Source organism: Mugil cephalus, chromosome 8, assembly GCF_022458985.1.
Source record: "Mugil cephalus isolate CIBA_MC_2020 chromosome 8, CIBA_Mcephalus_1.1, whole genome shotgun sequence".
In the NCBI taxonomy this organism is placed as follows: Eukaryota; Metazoa; Chordata; class Actinopteri; order Mugiliformes; family Mugilidae; genus Mugil; species Mugil cephalus.
Window position 1 is genome coordinate 27,418,279 of NC_061777.1, and position 22,687 is coordinate 27,440,965.

The 22,687-nt window shown below is 40.0% G+C and overlaps 1 protein-coding gene across 1 annotated transcript in view; it reads right to left on the reverse strand.

The window, feature by feature from the left end:
* Positions 1–2,664: 2,664 nt before the first annotated feature.
* aacs (acetoacetyl-CoA synthetase) overlaps positions 2,665–22,687 on the reverse strand; it is a 36,500-nt gene continuing 16,477 nt past the window's right edge. Inside the window, exons 11-18 of the mRNA XM_047592109.1 lie at positions 15,093–15,157; positions 13,573–13,695; positions 6,553–6,666; positions 5,630–5,755; positions 5,108–5,177; positions 4,374–4,432; positions 3,855–4,057; positions 2,665–3,747 (exon numbers count right to left, since the gene is read on the reverse strand). Coding sequence (XP_047448065.1) covers positions 3,610–3,747; positions 3,855–4,057; positions 4,374–4,432; positions 5,108–5,177; positions 5,630–5,755; positions 6,553–6,666; positions 13,573–13,695; positions 15,093–15,157 — 898 coding nt within the window. The 3' untranslated portion in view covers positions 2,665–3,609. The remainder of the gene's footprint in view (positions 3,748–3,854; positions 4,058–4,373; positions 4,433–5,107; positions 5,178–5,629; positions 5,756–6,552; positions 6,667–13,572; positions 13,696–15,092; positions 15,158–22,687) is intronic.

A 22,687-nucleotide genomic window follows, 5' to 3' on the forward strand; every position in this document is an offset into this window, starting at 1 on the left:
AGTATACTAACAGTGGCTGGCAAATCCTTCTCTGTACTTGTGCTGCATGTGTGATGTAATTTATGTCCATGTAGACAGCCAACTTTAATTGATACGTAACTTTGCCTCAGTTGTTATTATGGCTAGTGTGCTAATGCTATAATGAGAATACTAATGATAACACTAAATAACAGTAAGACTAGTTTAATTTGAACTATTTCTGGGTATTTATGAGTTTTCTAAGCAATTTCAAACTTTTAACAGTGATGGATGAACATGGGAGACTGAGGAGAAGGTAAACAGCTCCATGAACGATGCGGTGGTTGGGCTTCAAAGAATTTTACAGTTTCATTTAAGCTATTTAAAGTAAGTAGACACTGGTAGACGCATATTGACAGATGTTGACAGCAACATTTATAGGCCCGTTAATGGTGAAAATAAGCGATTTATTTCAACATAGCACATCTGCCCCATCAAGATACACTGTAAAATGTATGTAACATGGTGTCCATGATTTGAGTTGGCCAGAATATACGGCTGTGGTTTCTCAGGTCTCAGGTCATGGGTCCAGCTGTAACTTTTCCACTTCTTCCCTGAGAAGTGGCAAAATACCAAATGCAATTTATTTTAACTTACTTGTGGTTTTTATGAGTGTTTATTTTTATGTGTATCAAAGCTACAGTGACAACGTAATTTCCCTCGTGGATCATTAAAGTCTGTCTAAGTCTAAGTCTAAGAATAAAGGCTGACATTAATCTGTGGGCTTTCAATTTGCAATTCAAACTGATTGCATCTTTTGCAAATTTACCGTCAGCCTCTGTTCAATTCAAAGTGTACCATCAAGCTGCTGTCATTTTCTGGTTTGTGATGCGCTCTGTTAGGAAACTACTAGGGTGAATCATGCAACTGCAGCAGACAGCCTCTCTGGGCGTACTGCATAGAACTATCCACTGATGTTCATCAGATGCTTGTCATTCGCAAATTTGGTAAACACTTCAGCTTTTCATGTGTCGACATTCCTCTATTCATTTCTTCAGCGGCTCCAGGCAGGGTGCCAACCAAATATTTACAAGTTCGAATGGCTGGAGGTGGGAATAAATAAAGTACTAGAACACTAGATTAGTTATAGTTTTCACACCGAGGAACTGGACTCTAACCAAGGCACACTTTTAACTTTTTCTATTTTCCTCTCCGTTCTTTTCTGAAGTTGGGCTGACTGACAGGTCTGAGTGTTCATACTTACAAAGGTTATAGAGAGCTTTAAAACTCTATAGCTTATTTCGACAGGAGCTGTCTGTCAAAATGACTGGCTTCTACACTCTCACCAACACACACTCACACCAAAAGGAAAGACAATTACTTATATACAAACACACACACATTTTTTCTGTTATACCAGCAGCCTGTTCGCTTTATTCACCAAACTAAAGCAGAAGTTATTGTACTGAAGTGGCCATCACATGCTGCTGGCTGCAGCACCAATGCTTTTTTTTTGTAATAATGTGTTATTTGGTGGAGATGACAATAACCCAAACGTGAAGATGTACACCACACAGAATCTCGAGCTGACAATCTCAGGTTTCTGATGATTTTCTTGTCAGAACCCAAGAACAAATATTTTTGTGAATCTGTTGAAAAAAGAAATATTTGTCTAGCGAGCCCTAGAGGCTCTCACATTTTATCTCAGGCAAAAACAATGTGGGTGCACATTCTTTAAATTTGTAGCAGGTATTAAAGGCTGAAATGTTGAAATAAAAAACAGTTCATTGTCATTGGAACGGACTAACAATTGTCTGAAAACTGTCAACCAGGGTATGCACCCATGCTGAAGAAATCTCCCACCATACCCAGCTTAATTGTAATTGTTTATGCAACTACATCCCCTCAACAAGATGTGCAAATGAGGAAGTTCCATCCAGGTGACCTCGAAACTAGATCTAGACAGAAATCACCATCATGCTTACTTGTGAAAGAGCAAATAAACTACTGTAAAAATGATCCATAGTTAACCTTTCACCATACCTTGAGCATGAAAGGACCAATTACAATCACCACCCAGAGTGCCACCCCTTCAACCGTTCTACATTTCTGTGTTAAAATGACAGATTTTCATCTTTTTACATTGATTGGAAACATATCTGAACAGATAGGACTCCAACTTGACCATGAAATTAATCTGTGATCCTAGATTACTACTTCCAGGACTTGTGAAAATGTACAGAGGTTTTGAGTAATTTTTAAGCAGAAATCTAGAAAATACTTTTAGGTGACACTTTTATATTTACATTATTCTAGCCTATGAAAAGGTGGTAGTAAAAGACTACATATACTACAGAATAGACCAGTAGTTCTATCACCAGAACAGTAGTAAGGCACATAGTGTATAGTTTTCTAGTTTTGACCCAAGTTTCCTGTCTACCACATGGAAAACTCTTTTTTTTTTGTGTCTATTAATGAGGCAAAAAGAATCCATTTGAACATGGGTTACAATTGTGTGCATTAATACCTCATATCTGGAATGACCTGACAACAAGTGACATTACCCAACTCAAAAAACATAAAAGTATTATAAAACAAAACAAAAATGCAGGTCCAGTAAAAAAATACTCCCTTGGTGTCAGTTGGTTTTGAACACTTTTTCAAGACTTTTTTGTGTTTTTTTTTTCTTCTTTTTCTTCCCGGAAACACATCATGAGGGAATTTTAAATAAATAAACTTATACGTATCATATACAAAACAGGCCCCACAGTTTTTATGAGAGAATCTGTTTTTATGACACACATGGAACTTTAGTAAGGAAATAATAACATTTCAGATCACACTTGATCTCGACTCAATTGTTTGTACAATAGCTTGGAGGCAAAACATTCACCAAGTTTATATTAGCAAGGATCCCTGGTTCATTCATTTTAGTAAACTGAAACTGACGTGTTACTGTATAACTTTTTGACTTAATTTAGTTTACTTTGGGTTAAATGTATAATTACATTAACACAATTTCACAGTATATATATATATATATATATATATATATACATACACACACGCACACATTAATAAAGCAATACACACCACGTAACAATGTTATGTTGAATCATAGCAGATGTGTTGATCTGAGATGTGTCCGTTTATCTCGCACGCATCCATGAGTCAGGGGACCACTCAGAACTAGCGTCAGGGTTAAAGGCAGGTGACAGACAGATAAGGCTCTTCACTAGCTGACAACTGTGAAGTGAAAGCAAAGCGCTTTATGCTACATTTCACTTCTCCATTGTTGGTGGTTTGGAGCATTTACAGGTGCTGCTGTGTGCATAACGTTACATTGGAAGCCGAATTCAGCTCAACATTTACAACATTTACGACTTGGTGGCTCACTTCAATTCTAGCCTTAAAGTCTACTGCCTGCCTGAGACCATTAGCTCCTTATATACACGTTGTTGTTTTGATACCATTCAGATATACATCCTATATGTAAGTCTCTGGGTGCCTCTGTAAACTACCTCGGCAATACTCTTTGCACACATCCCTGTACCTGTAAGTATGAATAAAGTTAATTTAAAACATAGACTAAATTCTTGTGAGGCATTTGTCTTTTGAAGGGCTTCTCCTCGGCTGCTTGAAAACCCATCTCTAATAGTTCTGCAGTTCAGGAATGTTTTTGTAGAGGTCCAGTGAGTCAGGGTTGGAGAATGCTCCTCGTTGTGTCACCTCTCGGCCTGCAATCACCTGCTTCACGGCCACCTCCACCTTCTTGCCACTGATGGTGTACTGCAGAGGGATGGACATAAAAGCTCTGTCATTAAAACCAGCACTGACTTCTTATGTAGTAAGCGGTGGTAAAGTAATATGACAAAGGATTCATGTTTTTTACTTACAGGAATGTCTCTGGTCTCCAGCAGCAGGGCAGGGACGTGTCTGGCGGACAAAGCTTTTCTAATGGCTCCTTTAATCTTTGCCACCAACTCGGGACAGAAGGGTTTACCAGGTACCATCTTCAAGAACAAAATAACTCGCTCTTCTCCGTCGGCATTGTACTGAGGAACACAAAGACTGTCTGACACTTCCTCAAACGCCTCCACTGCAGAGAGGAGAGGAAAGGACAGAATGAAGGACAAAGAGATGATACAAAAATGAGAAGAGCAGATGAGAGGCAAGTAGAGAAGAAATGGAGAAAGTAAGAGAGCAAAGATTAAGAAAAGAGACTGTCAAAAAAAAGCACAGACACCACTCCTCCTTTGCTCCATTCTGTTGACTGAACAAATAATGACAAGTGAACAAACTTTAAACAATGGACGATCGGATATATATTATATATTATACTAATTTTAAGCACACAAAAAGGCTTTTAACCTACCTTACGTCCACACAACCCACCTGTAATGTTAAAGACTTACCAATGTTGTAGATCTCTGAGCTGCCAAATCGGACTCCATTGGGATTCAATGTACCGTCACTGTAAAACAAACAGAAATTCAATAATCGAAACTTCTGTGTCTTCATTGGGATGCTATGAAAGACAAAAATCTATTGGCATGGACAAAACTATTTCAGTTTCTGAAAGCTAATGATTATTTCTTTCTTTATACATGTGGAAACTATACGTTGGGCTATTTATTTGCTTTCCTTCTTATATTCACCAATCACACATAACATTATGACCACCTTCCTAATATTGTGTAGGTCTCCCTTGTGCCTCCAAGACACTGACCAGAGAATGGACATGGGCCTTCTGAGAGTGTCCTGTGGTGTCTGGAAACAGACTGTTTACTTGTTTTACAAATGTTTACTTCACCTGACAGTTGGTATAATGTTATGCCTGATCAGTTAAGTTATTCTCCCCTACCTGGAAGAACTTAACCACCCTATATTGTGCCATAAAGCAGCACAAGGCTAGAAAGTTTGCTCAACAGTCTTAAATAGAGGTGTGCCAAATCTCATACAAGAACAGACCATCGAAATAACATTTACTGTCTTCAAAAAAAAATTACGCATATATTATATACAATAATTCACTATACCTCATGATCTTGCATCATCTGCTAAATCAACAAATCAACAGAAAGTGCATTGCTAAATTTTACTTTAACATTCATTAGCTCTCTTTTAAGGAGAAAGGATAATAGCTGACCTTCGGCCCAGCATGACAATGCCCCCTGTCTTCGGGTTGATTTTACAGTAGTCCCCATGAGCCCACACCCCTAAAGGGAAAGAATTATAGTTAACACATTTATTTTTAAGTCAAAAAAAGTGATGAAAAAAACAAAAACAGATGACATCTAATGAATCAAAAAAAAATCACTCTGTAACTATGCCACCCAAACGCTGACAGCACTGATTTTTTGCCAGTTGGGTTAATTTTTGTCTCTACTTCCTGCTTCACTTTCAAAAATGGCGATTGAGAAGCAGCTGAAAATAGAGGAAATATGCAACAACCAAGCGGACCAATCACAAAGGTCGCGAGCTACGTCACCGCAACAAGTATTATATTTCTGGGGAGGTGCATGTCAGCAGTGCAGCAAGGTCTGCATAGGTGCCGCTGTTAACGCAGGAGCCTCCGCGACACTTTAGCTCAGAAGCATAAATTGCTGGTAAGCGTTTCTTGAGCACATGAATACTGAATGTAAGTTTGTATTTGTATGTGCATACTTGCCAGGATATGTAGAGAAGTACGCTTTATGATATTTGCTTCCATTGTCGTCGTTCCAGAAATGTGTTGGTTGGCAGGGCATTGGCTTCAGACAGACAAGCTCCCCACTCTCTCCCCATACAGGTTTACCTGTAGACACACACAGATTTCAGTGCCAAACATTAAGTTAGAGGATTTCAAAACTACTACTGTGGGTGAGCTCACACCCATAGTAGTAGTTTTGACACAGTTTTGACACAGTAAAAGCCTCTTCAGATAAATACAGAAACTGTACCCCTCCAAGAGAACCTGATAAACTATAGTGTGTGGTTTCACACACCCTTAACCTTCTCCTTCGAGACAGTGTTACAGGCTTAAAGACTGACTAAAATAATCCCAAATTCTTCCTACAAAACTGCCTTTAAATTTTCCCTCAATCCACTCTCCTTTGAGGTAGTGGAGACATGCCAGTGCAGCCTGCAGCAGGGAGCTGGGGAACGAGGGACTAAAATCAATAAGAAAAAGTGTGAGTGCTTTGAAAACTCCCAGCAAGATAAAAAGCAAAAGAAAAACAAAAAGACCTTTTTTATGTAGGTTGTTAATAATGATAAAAAATGTGTTTCCTGAAGTTTGTCCCTGTATGTATCCAGGGAAGTACACTAATTATTAAAGCAAATTCTGCCGTGACGTCAGTTCATCACAGGAACTCTGCACACACAACCAGCAATCACATACAGTCACCCTCTACTTCCAGAACCAGACAGGAAGCTTTCCCAATCCTCGGAACTTTTAATGTGGTCTGGTTGATTTTCCTGATATTATTGTTCCTCCTAGTACTGGCTGCCAGTGTAGACTGCTCTATAAATCTCTTCTACCTACATACAAAGAACAATACTGGTACATTTCTCAGAAATTGACTCACTTTGAACATGCACATACACTCTTACCTTCAATGTTCCAGGCTTCCACAGCCATGCCGAGGTTTCTTGTCTGGATCTCGCCCCGGTACACTGGAACTGTTGGGTTCTGACCCATGAAACATGATACTATGTCGGTACCGCCTGGAAAAGACATTTGATGGAAAAAAAGACAGGTCAGTTGCTTAATGTATGCAAAATGCCCAGATATTATAACCCCTACAACCTAAATATATGTGAAAACAGATGAGGGTTAGGATGTCAGGTTGCTGGGGAGCTCATCTGCCCCCTTGTTACCAAAAACATCAGTTGTTCAATTTTGAGTTCAAAACAGAAAAACTGTGTGTGTCCATTTTAAATGTATGGGGCGAATGGATACTCCATGTTTCACAGTTGGAATGGTGCTGTCAAATGAACCCTTGACTTACAAATAGTAGCCACAGGTAGTGCTTGGATTTAGCCTTGACCATGCTACACTGCTTGGAATTATTTATTATTCTCTGTCTTAGCTCCTGATATAAGTCTTTTTTTTGCTTGTTTTACTTTGATGCATTCAGTGATACCAAGCAATACTAACTGAAGACGATAATCACTACACTTAGCTTATGCATCACCACTTTTAAGTCTGTGAAGGTTCTCATCCAGGTCATGATATATTATGGCATGGACCAGCGATTGAAGTCCATGGTGTGACCATGGGTGAAAATATTTAGGGACAGATCTTGTGTTGCATGCATCTTAGGTTGAAATCTATGTGGTTCCTGTAATATGCAAGTTTTCCTGATATCCCGGTCATCCAGGTCATGGTATACCCTTGTCCCTTGATTATTTGCCAGAGACTAGAGACCAATATTCAGTTGTAAAAGCACCACTCATTGCGTAAGAAAAACAAGGTAAAAACAGTTTGTCATTAACAGACTCTAATCATAAGAGTCCCATTGATGTTCCACCAACCCCATACCAGTCTTATAGAACTGGAGAAGCTACTTCGATGTGTCGTGAAACATCTTCAAGAAACCCTACAGGAGAAAGATTCAGATCTTTTTTAGACAAAACATAGCATTGTTTCCAGATGGTTCAACACTACCTCAAATGTGCTGCAGTGCAATGTACAGGATCAGTAAACACTGACCTATAGTCATTACTACGCTTAGTACCGGCATGCAGTGTTAGCACCCTGTTAAACCTCCAGTGACCTATATAAGATTTTTACCCCTTAGGAGCACATCCCCAAAACTGTCAAAGACACACAGATATACACACACATACACATCTATTCATCTCTTTCTACCTTCCAATCATCTACTATTTCTGACATGTTCTATTCATCTTCCTTCTCATTGTTCATTCGCTACCTCTGTTTGTTCCTCTCTTTATCAGACTCCATCCATCCATCCATCCATCCATCCATCCATCCATCCATCCATCATGATTGCCTCATCTGAACTGCTCCCCGCCCTTCTACTGCTCCTTCCTCCTCTCTTGCGTTTCTTTCTGTGTTTTTTTCACTCCCTCTCCCCATCTCTCTCTCTGCCAGGTTCTTTATTAAGCTTTAATTGGCTCCCAGGAGGAAGTGGAAACTTTGTCTTCTGATTAAACACATACACTTATAGTGGGAAGATGGGCAATTATTTTATTATTCTCCTCACCTTACTAGGTGGGTACACACACACACACACACACACACGTATGAGCATGCACACAAACGCATACAAAGAAGCATATTTTAAGTCAGAAGTCATTCCGTCTTTCATGGGATGCCTTCCATCATCTGCCGTTTGGTGTGCGTGTACACAGGCTTGTCACACTGATCCGATGCTCCTAACAGCACTGTCTATTCTGAACACAGGGAAAAGATTTTTTGAACTTCCCAGTTTGTGTTTATTTATTTATGTGCATGTGTATGTGAGAATCTTCTTCAATATGTGGAGGTGCGAGTGCTTTGAACATCCTGTGGCACAGTTTGGGGTCAGACAAAGCACTAACTGACACAAACCAACCAACCTATGCCAGGTGCTTTCATATAACATATGATGACACAAATTAAAGACTTGAACAGCACAGAATAGAATAGAATAGAATAGAATAGAATAGAATAGAATAGAATAGAATAGAATAGAATAGAAGACAAGACAAGACAAGACAAGACAAGACAAGACAAGACAAGACGACGAATGGTTGTAGCAAAGTGACATATGGTTAGTCAGGCAGAGGTATATTAGAATTGGGGGAATCTAGCAGCAAAAGTGTTAAAATCGCCCACTGAAGAGCAACAGGGGTCTGACATCCCTGCTGACAGGAAAACACACACACACACACACACACGTCCTGAAATATGCACCCACTCAGAGACAAGTTTTCATTAACCAAATACAAGCAGTCAGGTTAACTCGAGCACACATTTATGGACACATTCGCACAAAGACACCCATCGGCAAAGGGGCCCATCACATATGTCACTGTGACCACCAGTGGGTCGCATATGCTGTGATAAATCCTAAGAACACACACACATAAACGAACAGAGTGTTGACCTCGGGGGTCATGGTTAGGTCGGTTGGCAGCCAACAGGGTTGCAGCCTCCTGTTGCCCTTGGCGACAAGTAGGAAACTGACTAGGGCAGACACGTGCACACACACACACACACACACACACACACACACACACACACACACACACACACACACACACACACAATGTGGTTTCATTCAACAGAAACAATGCAATTTGAGTAATAATCTTACTTACTTTCTTGTTTTGTGACAGTTAAATGACAGACTTCTCATGATCCTCAGATCTCAGCATTAACAGGACCCACTGCATAGCTGCATCTGTTACATCGCTTCTCGTGTACAGTACTGTTTAACACTCACTTGTCAGTTCATTAGGTACACGAATGAAAACAAATGCAGCGTAAAAATAGTGCATGAAGTCCCTCTTCATATTGTTATAATGTAGTCTGGAAGCTGCCACCCAAGTTATTTTTGCTGTAGAAAGATGATCAAGAGTGACTCTGGGGAACTGATTATGCCCCGACAAGATCTGCTGGGCCAACCAAATTGTTTGTGCAAACTTTATGTCACAAAGCTCATATCATCTCAAACTGGTTTTTTGAACATGACAGTAAGTTCACTGTACTCCAATGGCCTCCACAGTCACCAGATCTTAATCCAATGGAGGAACCTTTGGGTTGTGGTGGAACAGGAGATTCGCATCATAGATGTGTAGCCGACAAATCTACAGCAACTGCATGATGCTATCATGTCAATACGGACCAAAATCTCTGAGGAATGTTTCCAACACCTTGTTGAAAGTATGCCATGACGAATTAAGTTGAAGGTAACAGAGGTCCAACGTTATACTAGCAAGGTGTAACTAATAAAGTGGCAAGTGTAATTTTTGTTTTAGTTATGCTCCACATGACTCCACTCTCAAACCGTACTGCGCAGACTCTGGCTCTCTGGAAAACTTGCAAGTTTCCATTTCCCCGGAAGAAATAGCGTTAGCGTTAGAAGGAAGTGGGAATGTGTCTACAGTGGGGGAAATAAGTATTTGATCCCCTGCTGAATTTGTAAGTTTGCCCACTTCCATAGAAATGATCAGACTCTGGTTTTTATGGTTGTTTACTGGTTATGGGTATAGACAGAATATCAGTCGAAAATGCATAAAAAACACACAATCTAAAAGTTATAAATTGTTATGTATTTTATTAAGGGAAATAAGTATTTGATCCCCAACAATTCACTTAGAATTCAGGCTCCTACAGATTGGCTGGTGCGCATGTGGCACACAGCTGTGCTCAGTCAACTAATTACCAATACTCCTGATCTTAACTCGTCATGTATATAAAGCACACCTGCTCTAAGAATCAGTTTCTTACATTCCAACTTCTACAGCACCATGGGCAAGACCAAAGAGCTGTCAAAAGATGTCAGGGACAAGATTGTAGACCTGCACAAGGCTGGTATAGGTTACAAAACCATCAGCAAAAGGCTTGGTGAGAAGGTGACAACTATTGGTGCCATTATTCGCAAGTGGAAGACCCATAAAAGGACCATCAACTGTCCTTGGTCTGGAGCTCCCCGCAAAATCTCGCCTCATGGCAGTGAGGATGATGATGAGAAAGGTGAGGGAGCAGCCTAAAACAACACGGCAGGAGCTTGTTAATGATCTGGAAGCAGTTGGGACCTCCTGTCACCAAGAAAACAGTTGGCAACACACTGCGCTGTTATGGATTGAACTCTTGCAGTGCCCGCAAGGTCCCCCTGCTCAAGAAGGCACATGTACAGGCCTGCCTTAAGTTTGCTAGTGAACATCTAAATGACTCAGAGAAGGCTTGGGAGAAAGTGCTGTGGTCTGACGAAACCAAAGTTGAGCTATTTGGCATTAACTCGACCCGCCGTGTTTGGAGGATGAAAAAACGTGAGTATGACCCAAAGAACACCATACCCACGGTTAAGCATGGAGGTGGAAACATCATGTTTTGGGGCTGTTTTTCAGCAAAGGGTACAGGGCAACTTCACCGCATTATGGGGCCAATGAATGCAGCCATGTACTGTAACATCTTGGACAAAAACCTTCTTTCCTCAGCAAGAACACTGAAGATGCCTCGTGGGTGGGTTTTCCAACATGACAATGACCCAAAACATACTGCCAGGACAACAAAGGAGTGGCTCAAGAAGAAGCATATTAAGGTCATGGAGTGGCCTAGTCAGTCTCCAGACCTTAACCCGATCGAAAACCTGTGGAGGGAGCTGAAGCTCCGAGTTTCCAAGAGGCAGCCAAGAAACTTGAAGGATTTAGAGACTGTCTGTAAAGATGAATGGGCCAAAATCCCTCCTGCGCTGTGTGCAAACCTGGTGACCAACTACAAGAAACGTCTCATCGCTGTGCTTGCCAACAAAGGTTTCTCTACAAAGTACTGACTTGTGTTGTGCTTGGGGATCAAATATTTATTTCCCTTAATAAAATACATAACAATTTATAACTTTTAGATTGTGTGTTTTTTATGCATTTTCGACTGATATTCTGTCTATACCCATAACCAGTAAACAACCATAAAAACCAGAGTCTGATCATTTCTATGGAAGTGGGCAAACTTACAAATTCAGCAGGGGATCAAATACTTATTTCCCCCACTGTATAATTATATAGAGTGTATGGTACCACCAATTCAATATTATGTATGTGGGACACACCGAAATATTCTGAGAAGGAAGTGTTGTTCTAAGCTATGCGCTCTTCTTTTTGCTTAAAATTCCACAATGTATGCATCAGGTTTAATCTGAGAATCTGCCATAGAGTTTAGTTAAAATGAAACACTGTGCCACTAAGAGATAACTCGCACTGGATGGTTTCCAGCTTCCGAAGGTTGTGAACTGTTGATTGTTTGTTATGTAGAGAACCCTGAGATGAGACGCAGTCTTGGCCATTGCTATAACTACTTAGTTTATACAATGGTTGTCAACTAAATGAAATGACACAAGAGTTCACAGAGTCTGTGCAGACATGGAGGCGTGGAGGATTTTATCACAAAAATAACCTGCTTGTACCGTCCCTCTCTCTTTCTCTTCATCTCTTACCAGATTTCTGCCTTGTGATTGACATTTCAGTCATTGCTCATGTCCAGTATTTGGACTTGCATGTCACTGTGAGCGTGCATCTCTTTGTGTATTTGTGGCTATATGCTACACCCATTAGGGCTGTCATTCACAATGATTTTGTGTATGGGAGTGTGTATGTGTGACGCTCCAAGCTGCTGCTTGGTGCGTGCATGTGTATTATATGTCAGTCACCCAGGCTGTGCTAAATGTTAAACGTTTCAGGACTCTCAGAGAGAGACAGATAGCATTCTATTTCCCTGTCAACATCACAATGGGCTGAGAGGGCCTGGGTGTGCGTCTGAGTGTGTATGCATGAGTGTGTGGTGGTGTTGTGGGTGGTGGGGAAAATGTACACTTCCATACAATTTATTTAGTTTGAATCTTTGGATGTGTCATCTCCTTTGTGTTTGTGTCGCAGATGCTTTATTTTGCATAACTGACTTTAAAGAGAAGGTTTTGGAACACCTTTAGAGTTTTTAATTTTTAGAAAAGTGCGCAATTTTCAGATTAGAATGTTATTCACCAGAGCCATCATTCCTATTTGTGGATGAATGAAATTCAAATACCCTTCTTAAAATGTATTACTTTGGGAGGGTCATGTGATGCAGCCAAGTTAAGTAGATACAAGTTTGGAGGCTCTCCAGATATTCGCTCTGTAAATCTTAAAAACAACAAATTTGACTTGATTCCATGGACCTAAGATCCAGAAATAAACAGCTGAATTCAGTGAATGTGCAGCAAACATCATGTGAAGAAGCAACTCCCGGACATAGCAATCAAGAGGCCTACACAGTGGTGATGACCTGGCATGACCTGTGTGACACCTCATCCAAAATTATGCATGCTGTATTCCCTTTAGATCCAGAATTGAAATGAATGGAAATCTGATTCTCCTGTCCTTATTTCTAAATGGTCCTTGGAAATAAACAGTTGTACACCTCTTGGAAAAACATGTAAGCAAAAATACAAAACCTTTTGGGAATTTTGATTTGGCAGCCATAGTAAATGGCTTTTCGACCTATTGGTATTCAAAGCGCTTTTTACAGTCAGACACACTTTGGCATATGGCACATTCAGACCATATAGACCATACCGGTGCATCATTGACGACTTGTGAAATCTAATAAATTATGAAGTCAAAAGTGTCAAAAGTTAAAATAAATGATATTTAAAAGAAATGTATTACTTTGGATTATGCTGGCTAATTTATCAGGCTACATTTAGGCTAAATTAGTTTTTATTATTGCTATGGCTATTGGCTTCTTTTTTATTGATGTGAAATAAGAACATTTTCTTTTGCAAAGGTGCCCCAGGAAAATCCACTGATTACTTCTTCAAATTATTTATCAAGTACTTCACTAAAACTCATCTGCTAAGACATGTCCCATTTCTCAATAATGAGATATTCTGTGCAGGTGTTAATGTAGTAGCTGCATTAGTCAGTCACCTGAAATGGAGCCCAGCAGTATGTTGCTCTTTATGCAGCGGTAGACGTAGTCGTAGCTCTGAGGTTTGAGAGGAGATCCAGTAGACAGGATAGTGTGGAGAGACTGGAGGTTGTGTGTTTCTGCTGTAGGGGAGAGAAATAAATATAAATCACCTACTGACCAGAAATACACTTGAAAACAAAAAAAAAACAATTCAATTCAGATCAGTATATTCGACTTTATTATAAATGCAGAAAGCAAAAGCATGAATGGCTGACTGTACTGTAACAGATTCACTGAGAAGTATGATTGTTAGGTAACAGAATGATGTGTTGTTTTGGGATCAGCCCTAAAGTCTATTTATCATAGTGGTAACCATATCAAAACCATTTCAAATCTAAGCCACTTGCAGTCAGCAATCACTTCAACAAAATTAAGCATCCACAAGCACAAATAGATATGTAGCGTGAGGATGCACCCGCGAACAGCTGTGGCTCCCTGCACCCCAACAAATACGAACACACACACTACAAGCCAATAACAGTCTGTGGACGAATAAGCTTCCAGCAACAAACCCCCAGCCCGTGCGCCCGCACAAACAGTAGGAACTCTTGCTACCCCCCGCCATGCCTCCAGGTGTCCAGTCCAAATGTCAGACACAGGGAAAGGTTCCTCTCCACTGGGGTAGCCAACGAAGAAGCTCCCCCTATCCTCCACAACCCAGTGGAGGCAAGCATCCAAACGCACGCACAAACACAAACACACATATACACATTGCCAACTGGACCAAGTGGTTGGCTGACTAATGGGGGTGGGGTAAAAGAGATACATAGGCAAACAGTAATGGTGTTGTTTTTTTTTATAAAGATTTCATTTTTCATGCCTTCTTGTTGAGCAACTGTATTGAGCATGTTCGTCTAAGATAAAAGTTGTAGACAGACACACACACAAAGCTGGGGCCATGAATAAAGATTTGTGGTGGTAACAGCCCACTGGGACACACAGTGGCTGTGCAGGCAATAAACACGGGCTGTATGTGCTAATTTAACAAAAGGAGAGAACAGGACAGGACAGGAGAGGGATCAAAGGGAAAGGAAAGGAAAGGAAAGGAAAGGAAAGGAAAGGAAAGGAAAGGAAAGGAAAGGAAAGGATTATGTGGAGAGATTTGGTTCACTCTCTAGACAGCAGTGTCACTAAAACCAATTAGCTGGACCTATTCATGACTCACATGAATTATCATAACAGCACTTTCATCCTTTCGATTCAGTGTCAAACACCAGAACACAGGGCAAACCGTTGATTCACACACTAAATGGAACAAAGCACATTTAGAGCCAAACAGCAGTGCCATTAGAATCATTATTGTGTCCATCTGCTCTTATTGTTCCAGATTCCATTCTCAGAGAGCAGACAAGTGGGTGTTTATGTGGGGTGAACTCAATTGTCTTTCCAAGTACCTGCTTGTTATTTGTGGGTGTCCATGTATGTCTCTGGAAGTCATGTATGTGTGTGCACTTCTGTGTCTGTTACCACAACTCACAGGGTTTCAAGTTCCTCTCTTGCAGCACAGAAAGCCACTTGGCGCCGGTACCAAAGATAGTGATGCTGGAAAAAAATATAGACAAGGAAAGTTTTAAGATCATTTTTACAAACTTAGAGCACTTACAAAAAACAATTATTTTTGGAAAATCAGTTTGTGCCAGTGTTGCCAACAGTGACAGACATTACAAAAAGCCCTCCTACATACATGCACTGTATTCTGCATTGTGACAGCAGGAACTCAAAACAGCAGAACTAAATTAGCAAACATTATGGGTGGGGGTGGTATGAACATTGCTTGCCAAACTTCATGGCAATCTGGCTGGCCAATTCTGAGACAGAAGTGTTGACAAAAGGAGGCAAGCACAGACAGGACCAACTTTGCGACATCCTTAACCTTTTCCTTCTGGGAGAACTAATACCAACAAATATGCACATTTACACTCACCAGTTCACTAGTTGCACCTTCCTGAGCTACTGTTATTGCCTTTCTATCACCTTGAACGACACTGACCATTCTTCTGAGACCTCTGGCATCAACGACGCATTTTTGCCCAGAGAACTGCCGCTCAATGGACAATTTCTCTTTTTCAGACCACTCTTTGTCAACCCTAGAGACAGAGGTGTCTGAAAATCCCACTAGATCAGCAGTTTCCTAAACACTCGTCTAGCACCAACACCCATGCCATGATCAAAGACACTTAAATCCCCTTTCTTCCCTATTCTGATGCTTGGTTTGAACCCCAGCAGATATTCTTATCAATGTCCACATGCCATGTGATTAGGTGATTACATATTATATTTATGAGCAACTGCACAGGTATACTTAATGAAATGGCAGTACTTTAAGTAAAGTCAACAAATCACAAAAGGTTTGGTGATAGAAAGAGCAGAACCAGCAAACAACATTGATATAAATGTGTTAATGAACTAACTGTGAAAAGTGAGTGTTATGTGACTGTGTGTTAATATTCAGCTAATGGTCAAGTGCCTGACCAACATACCATTTATGGAAACGCATTAATGAAAAAGACGATGCCAATTTGCTGAAGTGACCATGACTCTGGTGCTAAACCTGAACTGTGGCATTGCTTCGTTTATTGCTTTAAATCTCTCCGTGACAATGCATAATTTCATCGACTCTCTGCTGAATGTAAAAACACAAAAAAGGGCAACAGTTACTGAGCAGCCTTTGCCCTTAATCCCATCTGCTCCAGTGGAGCTTCTCAGTAGCCTGGCTGTACCAGGAAGTCCCCCTGAGAGTGTGTCACAGTGCAAATGTAAAGCAAGGTGATGCTCAGACTCAGCTTGTGTGCTCAGTGAAGCATTTGTGGATAGATAAAAAAAAAAGACAAAAACGGAGGATTGACTTTGAACTGAGCAAACAGAAGAAGAGTCAAAGGCAATAATGGTCAGCCTACCATAAGAGAACATGTCTCATTTTCAGATGTTACGGCAGGAAACAGTTCAGATGAGAATGTATCGACACAATGTTTGCACACAATCCAGGAGTGAAATGACTTCGGAGGATTTTTCCTTTGTGAATGGAAGTCACCCTGACAGCTGCCAACAGTTGGACTACATGTGGACAGCAAGAAGTGACAAAACGTCACTTTTGTCTTCCCCTGCAGTTTTAATTTTAAAACAAAGGGTCTATTTAAGTGTGCCTCTGTGAATGTTATTTCAGTCTCACGCTTTCATGTCCTCTCAAGTTATTTTTGTTGACATCAAATCAATCACATTGCCTTGTATCACTATGGCAACCATTTCTGTCAGTCAAAAGTAAAAAAGGAACCTGTCTGATGCCTGATTGGTCAATGACCAGGAATATTTTTACAGTAAAAGACTGTAAGTATTATCTTAGATAGACTAAAGTGAACAGGCCACGTGCCTAGACATCTCTTGTCCATAACGCTTCTGGAGGTCTCATTTTTAGTTACTATAAATTCTAATTCTGAAAGTTATTCCACTGCATATTAGCTTTATGTCAAAGATTTTTACATATGAAATAAAAACAATTTGTTTATTAATGCACAGCTATATAAAAAAATAATTTTACAAATTTACATTGTACTAGGTGTACACACCTTTGTTTCAATAATAACGTCATGTATGCTCTATTTAAAGAGCCTCCAGGCAGATGTACCTGTTCTCCACATTTAGTTTGAGTCATTTGATTCTGCGGATGACACGCATCAACTCAAATACAAAGACCTGTTTGTTATCTGCACACACAGTCCCTTCTCCGTTCTTCCCATCATCTCTGACCCCCCATCCGCATCTGGATTGGTCTGTCACTGGCTACCATGGAAACAGTCACTCCATTCTGATTGGAGGCAGGTGGCCAGGTGTGGCAGATAATTGGGTGTTTAGGATGGAGGGCGGAAGAGAAGCTGTGAGTGTCTGTTTGTGAGAGTGTGTGACAGCATGTGTAGATGTACTTGAGTCTGTATCTAGCGGGGCATGTTAAAGACAGCCACTAAGTCAATAAGAGTTGCTCAGAGGCAATCAGATACAAGAGCACCTCTGAGCAATTATTCCATTAATGTGTCTCTATGCATGTCGTGATGTAGCGATTGAAGTCCCACTTGTCAGTGCATCTTTTCTTAAGTACTCTCGGACTTGTTCTCTACCTCGGTGAGGTGTCTGGAATTAAAGTTTAAGGCACTGGCGCGTTCTCAGCTGTCTGGGGCTATGAAGAACAATGTGAAACCACTGTTTAAACATGTATTCATGCACAAAAGCGTCATTAAAAGTGTGACAAACTGAAAAGTAATTACATAACAAATTGATTAGGATATCTTAGTGTCGTTGCCATAAATGCAAGCAGAAAGCTTCACATAACAGACTGCTTCCAGAGTCATTTAAGCTTAGTTTTATTCTGCAGTTCATTTAACTTTATAAATTTCCTCTGATCCTCCATTCTTCCTCTCACAAACAGGTCTGTGATAATCAACCCTCTCTAGAATACAATTTTAGGTGATTATTTTTTCATAACTTCACAGTGTCTTTATTTCTTTCTTTTTTATCATGATTTGTAAAATTCTCTTTTCCTGGTGGAAGACAGTTCAAAAAGTCAATCAAGTAATTAATGTAATCAAATGATTATTTTTAACAGTCTCTGGATAAATGTATTTGGGTGTTGCTTGGTCTGTGAACAAAGAGACTACAATCTCATGTTATAGCTAGGTGCAGCTTGAAGACAAGAGGGTATTTTAAATTGCTGAGCCCACGTGTCTAAAACTGTAACTGAGCTGGCACAACACAAAATAAATAACTGAGTTTCTTTTGGCGTGCATCTAAGAAAATATTTCCACACAGTAGCTGCACAAGCGTGCAGTCAATTCTTCTCTGACATGTCAGCTTAAAAGATAATGGACAGAAGATGTCGAGACAAGAAGATCCTCAGAAAAAACAGGAGCCTCCAAAGTCCCATTCATACATGGAACCTGTCACATATATAAATGTTGTAACCTTTTCCTTGCTCCACACAGGAATACTGCTGATTTTCTTTCCACTGCAGAGGATAGTTTCACTAAATCTTTTCTGACACCACACACACAGCGAAAAGTTGTCCAGCATTCATGGAACACAAGCCAAACTTCCCTGTTAGTGATGAGAGCCTTCAGTATTACACATAATGTAACACAATTTGTAACAATTCGTTAACTCTCTTCCCTGTGTAGTTAAGGAAGTGTTTTAAGATATAAAAAAAACATACATGTTAACAGCTTCATATATCTTTGTCTTCATTTTTCTCAGAAGAACATTTGTTGCACTGCACCTTAAGAAAAACAGAGTTGTTGATGATGTTGTGCATGGCTGTGGATGTGAGTTGCTGAAGTTCTAACATCCAAAACATTTTTTCCAATGGCACACGATCTACTTGGACAACCTTCGTGATTTACCGGTCGATCCCAATCAACCACCGCTCTAGATCCATGAACACTAAGCACAATTTAACACTAATATCTCAAATGGCCTCCCACTGAACCAGGACATGCTGCAATCTGCAGACACAATCTCATTCAATCCAAAACTGAAGAGAGGCTTGTTTTTTCGTTTACATGGAACACAAAGCATCTAAAAGTTTTAATTCATCATTTCTAAATTGTATTATTTTTGCTGCTTTTACCAGACTCAAAGGCAACACTAAGTAAGGGTTGTCTGTTATTTTGAATTGCTACCAGCAGCGCCCCATTCTGACACGTCGCTGGTGATAATTTACCATTCACACAATTGTTTTACATTCCTAATTTGGAGTTCAGACTCAGGGTTGGTAAAAAAGAGAATAACTGCAGATCCAGACTAATGCAATTAGTATTAAACTGTAGGTAAAGAGTGAATATATTCATCTATATTCAAGGATGCTGAGCTTAGAGCTGCAGGCAGGAGGTCTACTGGGAGAACAAAGAGGAGGTTGAAGTGATGGAGGACATGAAGGTACTTTGTGTGAGAGAAGAGGATACAGAGGATGGGGTAAGATGGAAGCAGATGATTCACAGTGCCGGCCCCTGAAGGGAGCCACCGAAAGGAAAAGAAGATTAAACTGTGGGCAAAGAAGTGTTAAAATATTTGGTGAATATGGATGTCCAAATCAATGTCCAGAGGAGGAAAGAGAGGACCTTATATTATATCTAATGAACGTGACAATTTGTCACTGAGGGACAAGTGCAGGGAAAACTAGTGCGATGAACGAAATGTCAATATGATTGTATGGTGGAATGGAGCACTAAAATCTATCCTTAAGAGAGCAATCAGAACATTTTGTCTTAAAAACTCAAACTAATTATATGTTTTTTATTAGACAATTCATTATTTTTAATCATTAATAATATAACTAACTAATAATTATTGTTATTTTACATACATATACATTTTGTTAGAAAGTGCATGGGATAATACCTCTAAATCTGTGTCTTCCCATTATCCCATACATGATTATGTACATACATAATGGAATATTTCACCTTATAGTTGTTACCTTAAACAACCTTATTACAGCCTCTCTTAGGGTCAGTGTGTGTCGAGTAAAATTTTTGGTCCTTTTCCACCATTGAAATTTTATGTTTGGCAGTAGTGGCAGTAGGATTGAGCAGTTAAACGGCCGCCATGACACACTGTGCCAAATGTAAGGCAACAGAGAAAGGCTCAGCGTAAGTTCTGCTCCTTCTAAGTCTCTGGCAGATTTAGTTCCAATTAAAAGGTCCAACCTCAATTCAAAAGATGAGGCTGTAAGAAAAAAATTAATCATGTCATTCTTTCCCAGAGACTATTTTCATGTAACTCTAGGAACTGCAAAATACTGTACATCTGAGATGGCAACATCACTACTTAATTGCTACAAAAGTCTTCTCACAGTTTAAAAGGTTCCATCCATCTTTCTGTCATGTTGTTTGCCCTTCACCAAATTCCTTTCTCTGGATTTTTTTTTTTTTTTTGTATTCTAACCTTGTTCATTTAACAAGGGAGACGGTCAGTGTGATTCACTGGGGCAGCTGTCTCATCAAAAACAACAAACCAAACAATACTAACCAGTTTCACAGTTTCAAATATTGGTAGAATCCCTACTCTTCCAGCTGTTGCACCGAGTAACCAATCATCTTTTGATGGTCCTTATACATCTGATCATTCAAATAGCTAAAAACAGACAAGACCTCATTAGCTCACAAGCAGACGCTGTTCAGAGTTTTTGCAGGACTAATTTTTCTTGGTACTTTCACTATTCCCCATGTTTGCCAGAGTTTTCTTGCCATTGTTCCTCTCCTTGCTGAAGGCAATATGCTATCTCTGAAGATGTTAGGAATCGCTGTCTATTAAGGATGGGCATGATTAATCGATGATCGATAATTGATCGTTAAGAATTGCGTCGATCACATGAATTTTTAATCGATCAAACGTTGGTATTAAATAAAGGTTGTGCTGCGTAGTGTGAGTCTTGAAGCAATGCAGTTAATTTCACTGTGTGGCAGCAATGGAACATTTTACCAACCGGGGGCGATATTTGAGAAAACGGTGTACTCAGCTACCTGCAAGTTTCCATAGATTTCAAAAATAATCATGAAGAGGTCACGGCGAAGTGTGACGTGGGACCATTTAGAATTAAAAAAAATAATAATGAAGTTCACTGCAAACACTGCGAAGCCGTGTATAAGTGGAAAGTGAATGGAATAAGGTTCCCCAGGCTGGCCAAGTTAGCGCGGAGGTACCTGTGCATCCCGGCAACGTCAGTCCTCTCAGAGCGGGTGTTGTCGGCTGCTGGACTGATGGTCACCAGGCTGTGCTCGCGTCTGACCCCAGGGCATGTTAACATGCTTATTTTTCTCAACAAAAATCAGTAGGCTGGTGTTGAAGTTACTGTTAGACGTCCATCACCAACGTAGCCTGTATGTGAGTTACTAGTTATATTTTATGAGGATCTGTTAAGTACCGTATTTTCCGCACTATAAGGCGCACCTAAAAACGAAGAGGAGAAGAAGAAGCGCGCGGTGCATGCTGGGATATATGACTGCGCGAGGCGTGCCGTTTCATTTACATTTGTGTGTTTATGTAAAGACCCCAAAATGGCTCCTATTAAGAGACACGCTTACGACGCAGAGTTTAAACTCAAGGCGATCAGTCACGCAGTAGAACACGGGAATAGAGCAGCAGCGAGAGAATTTAACATTAACGAATCAATGGTGCGGAAGTGGAGGAAGCAACAAGATGACCTGCGCCAAGTAAAGAAGACTAAACAGAGTTTCCGAGGGAACAAAGCGAGATGGCCACAGTCATTCATCTCTTCACCGCGATGATGCCAAAGAGCTTTTTCTCCTGCGATAAATAACACCGCTCCGCTGCCCTTCCTCTCGTAACCGATAAACTACTGTATTTTCCGCACTATAAGGCGCACCTAAAAACCTCCAATTTTCTCCAAATCTGACAGTGCGCCTTATAATGCGGTGCGCCTTATATATGAACAAAGTTTTAAAATAGGCCATTCATTGAAGGTGCGCCTTATAGTACGGAAAATACGGTAATTAATTGTTATGTAATCTCTCCCTTACTCTCCCCGTCTTTCCCGATTCGGTTTTAAGTTTAAGTTACGTTTTGCCAAAACCTGTCAGACCTAAATATTATTGTGTTTTTGATTAAGTAATGGTTTAATATGATTGTTTTAAAAAGTAAGAGGGTCAGTTGTGTTTTAGAGCACCAGCTTGCAGCTACAGGCTCTGCTGCTTTAGAGCACCGCATATCTTTAAATTTAACCATTGAATATCAGGTTTAACTGCCATAAGAGTTATACTGTTCTTGTAATAAAGATTTCATTGAGGAAAAACATTGTATTTGTATTTTCATTGCATTTTTAATTTTAAAAATATAATGATTAATCGATAATTGATCGTTGATCTTCTAGATGATCTATCAAAGAAATTTATTTGAATGCCCATCGCTACTGTCTTATTTTTGCTTACTGCAGTATTTTTTTTCAAGCCACATCTTGGCTGAGTGTACAAAATATTGCACACAATCAATGTCAGGAGTTCTATTTGACAGAATCTCCAAATGTTGGCTGTCATTCTAGAGCTGCTCAAGGATTCATCAGGTGTTGTTAGT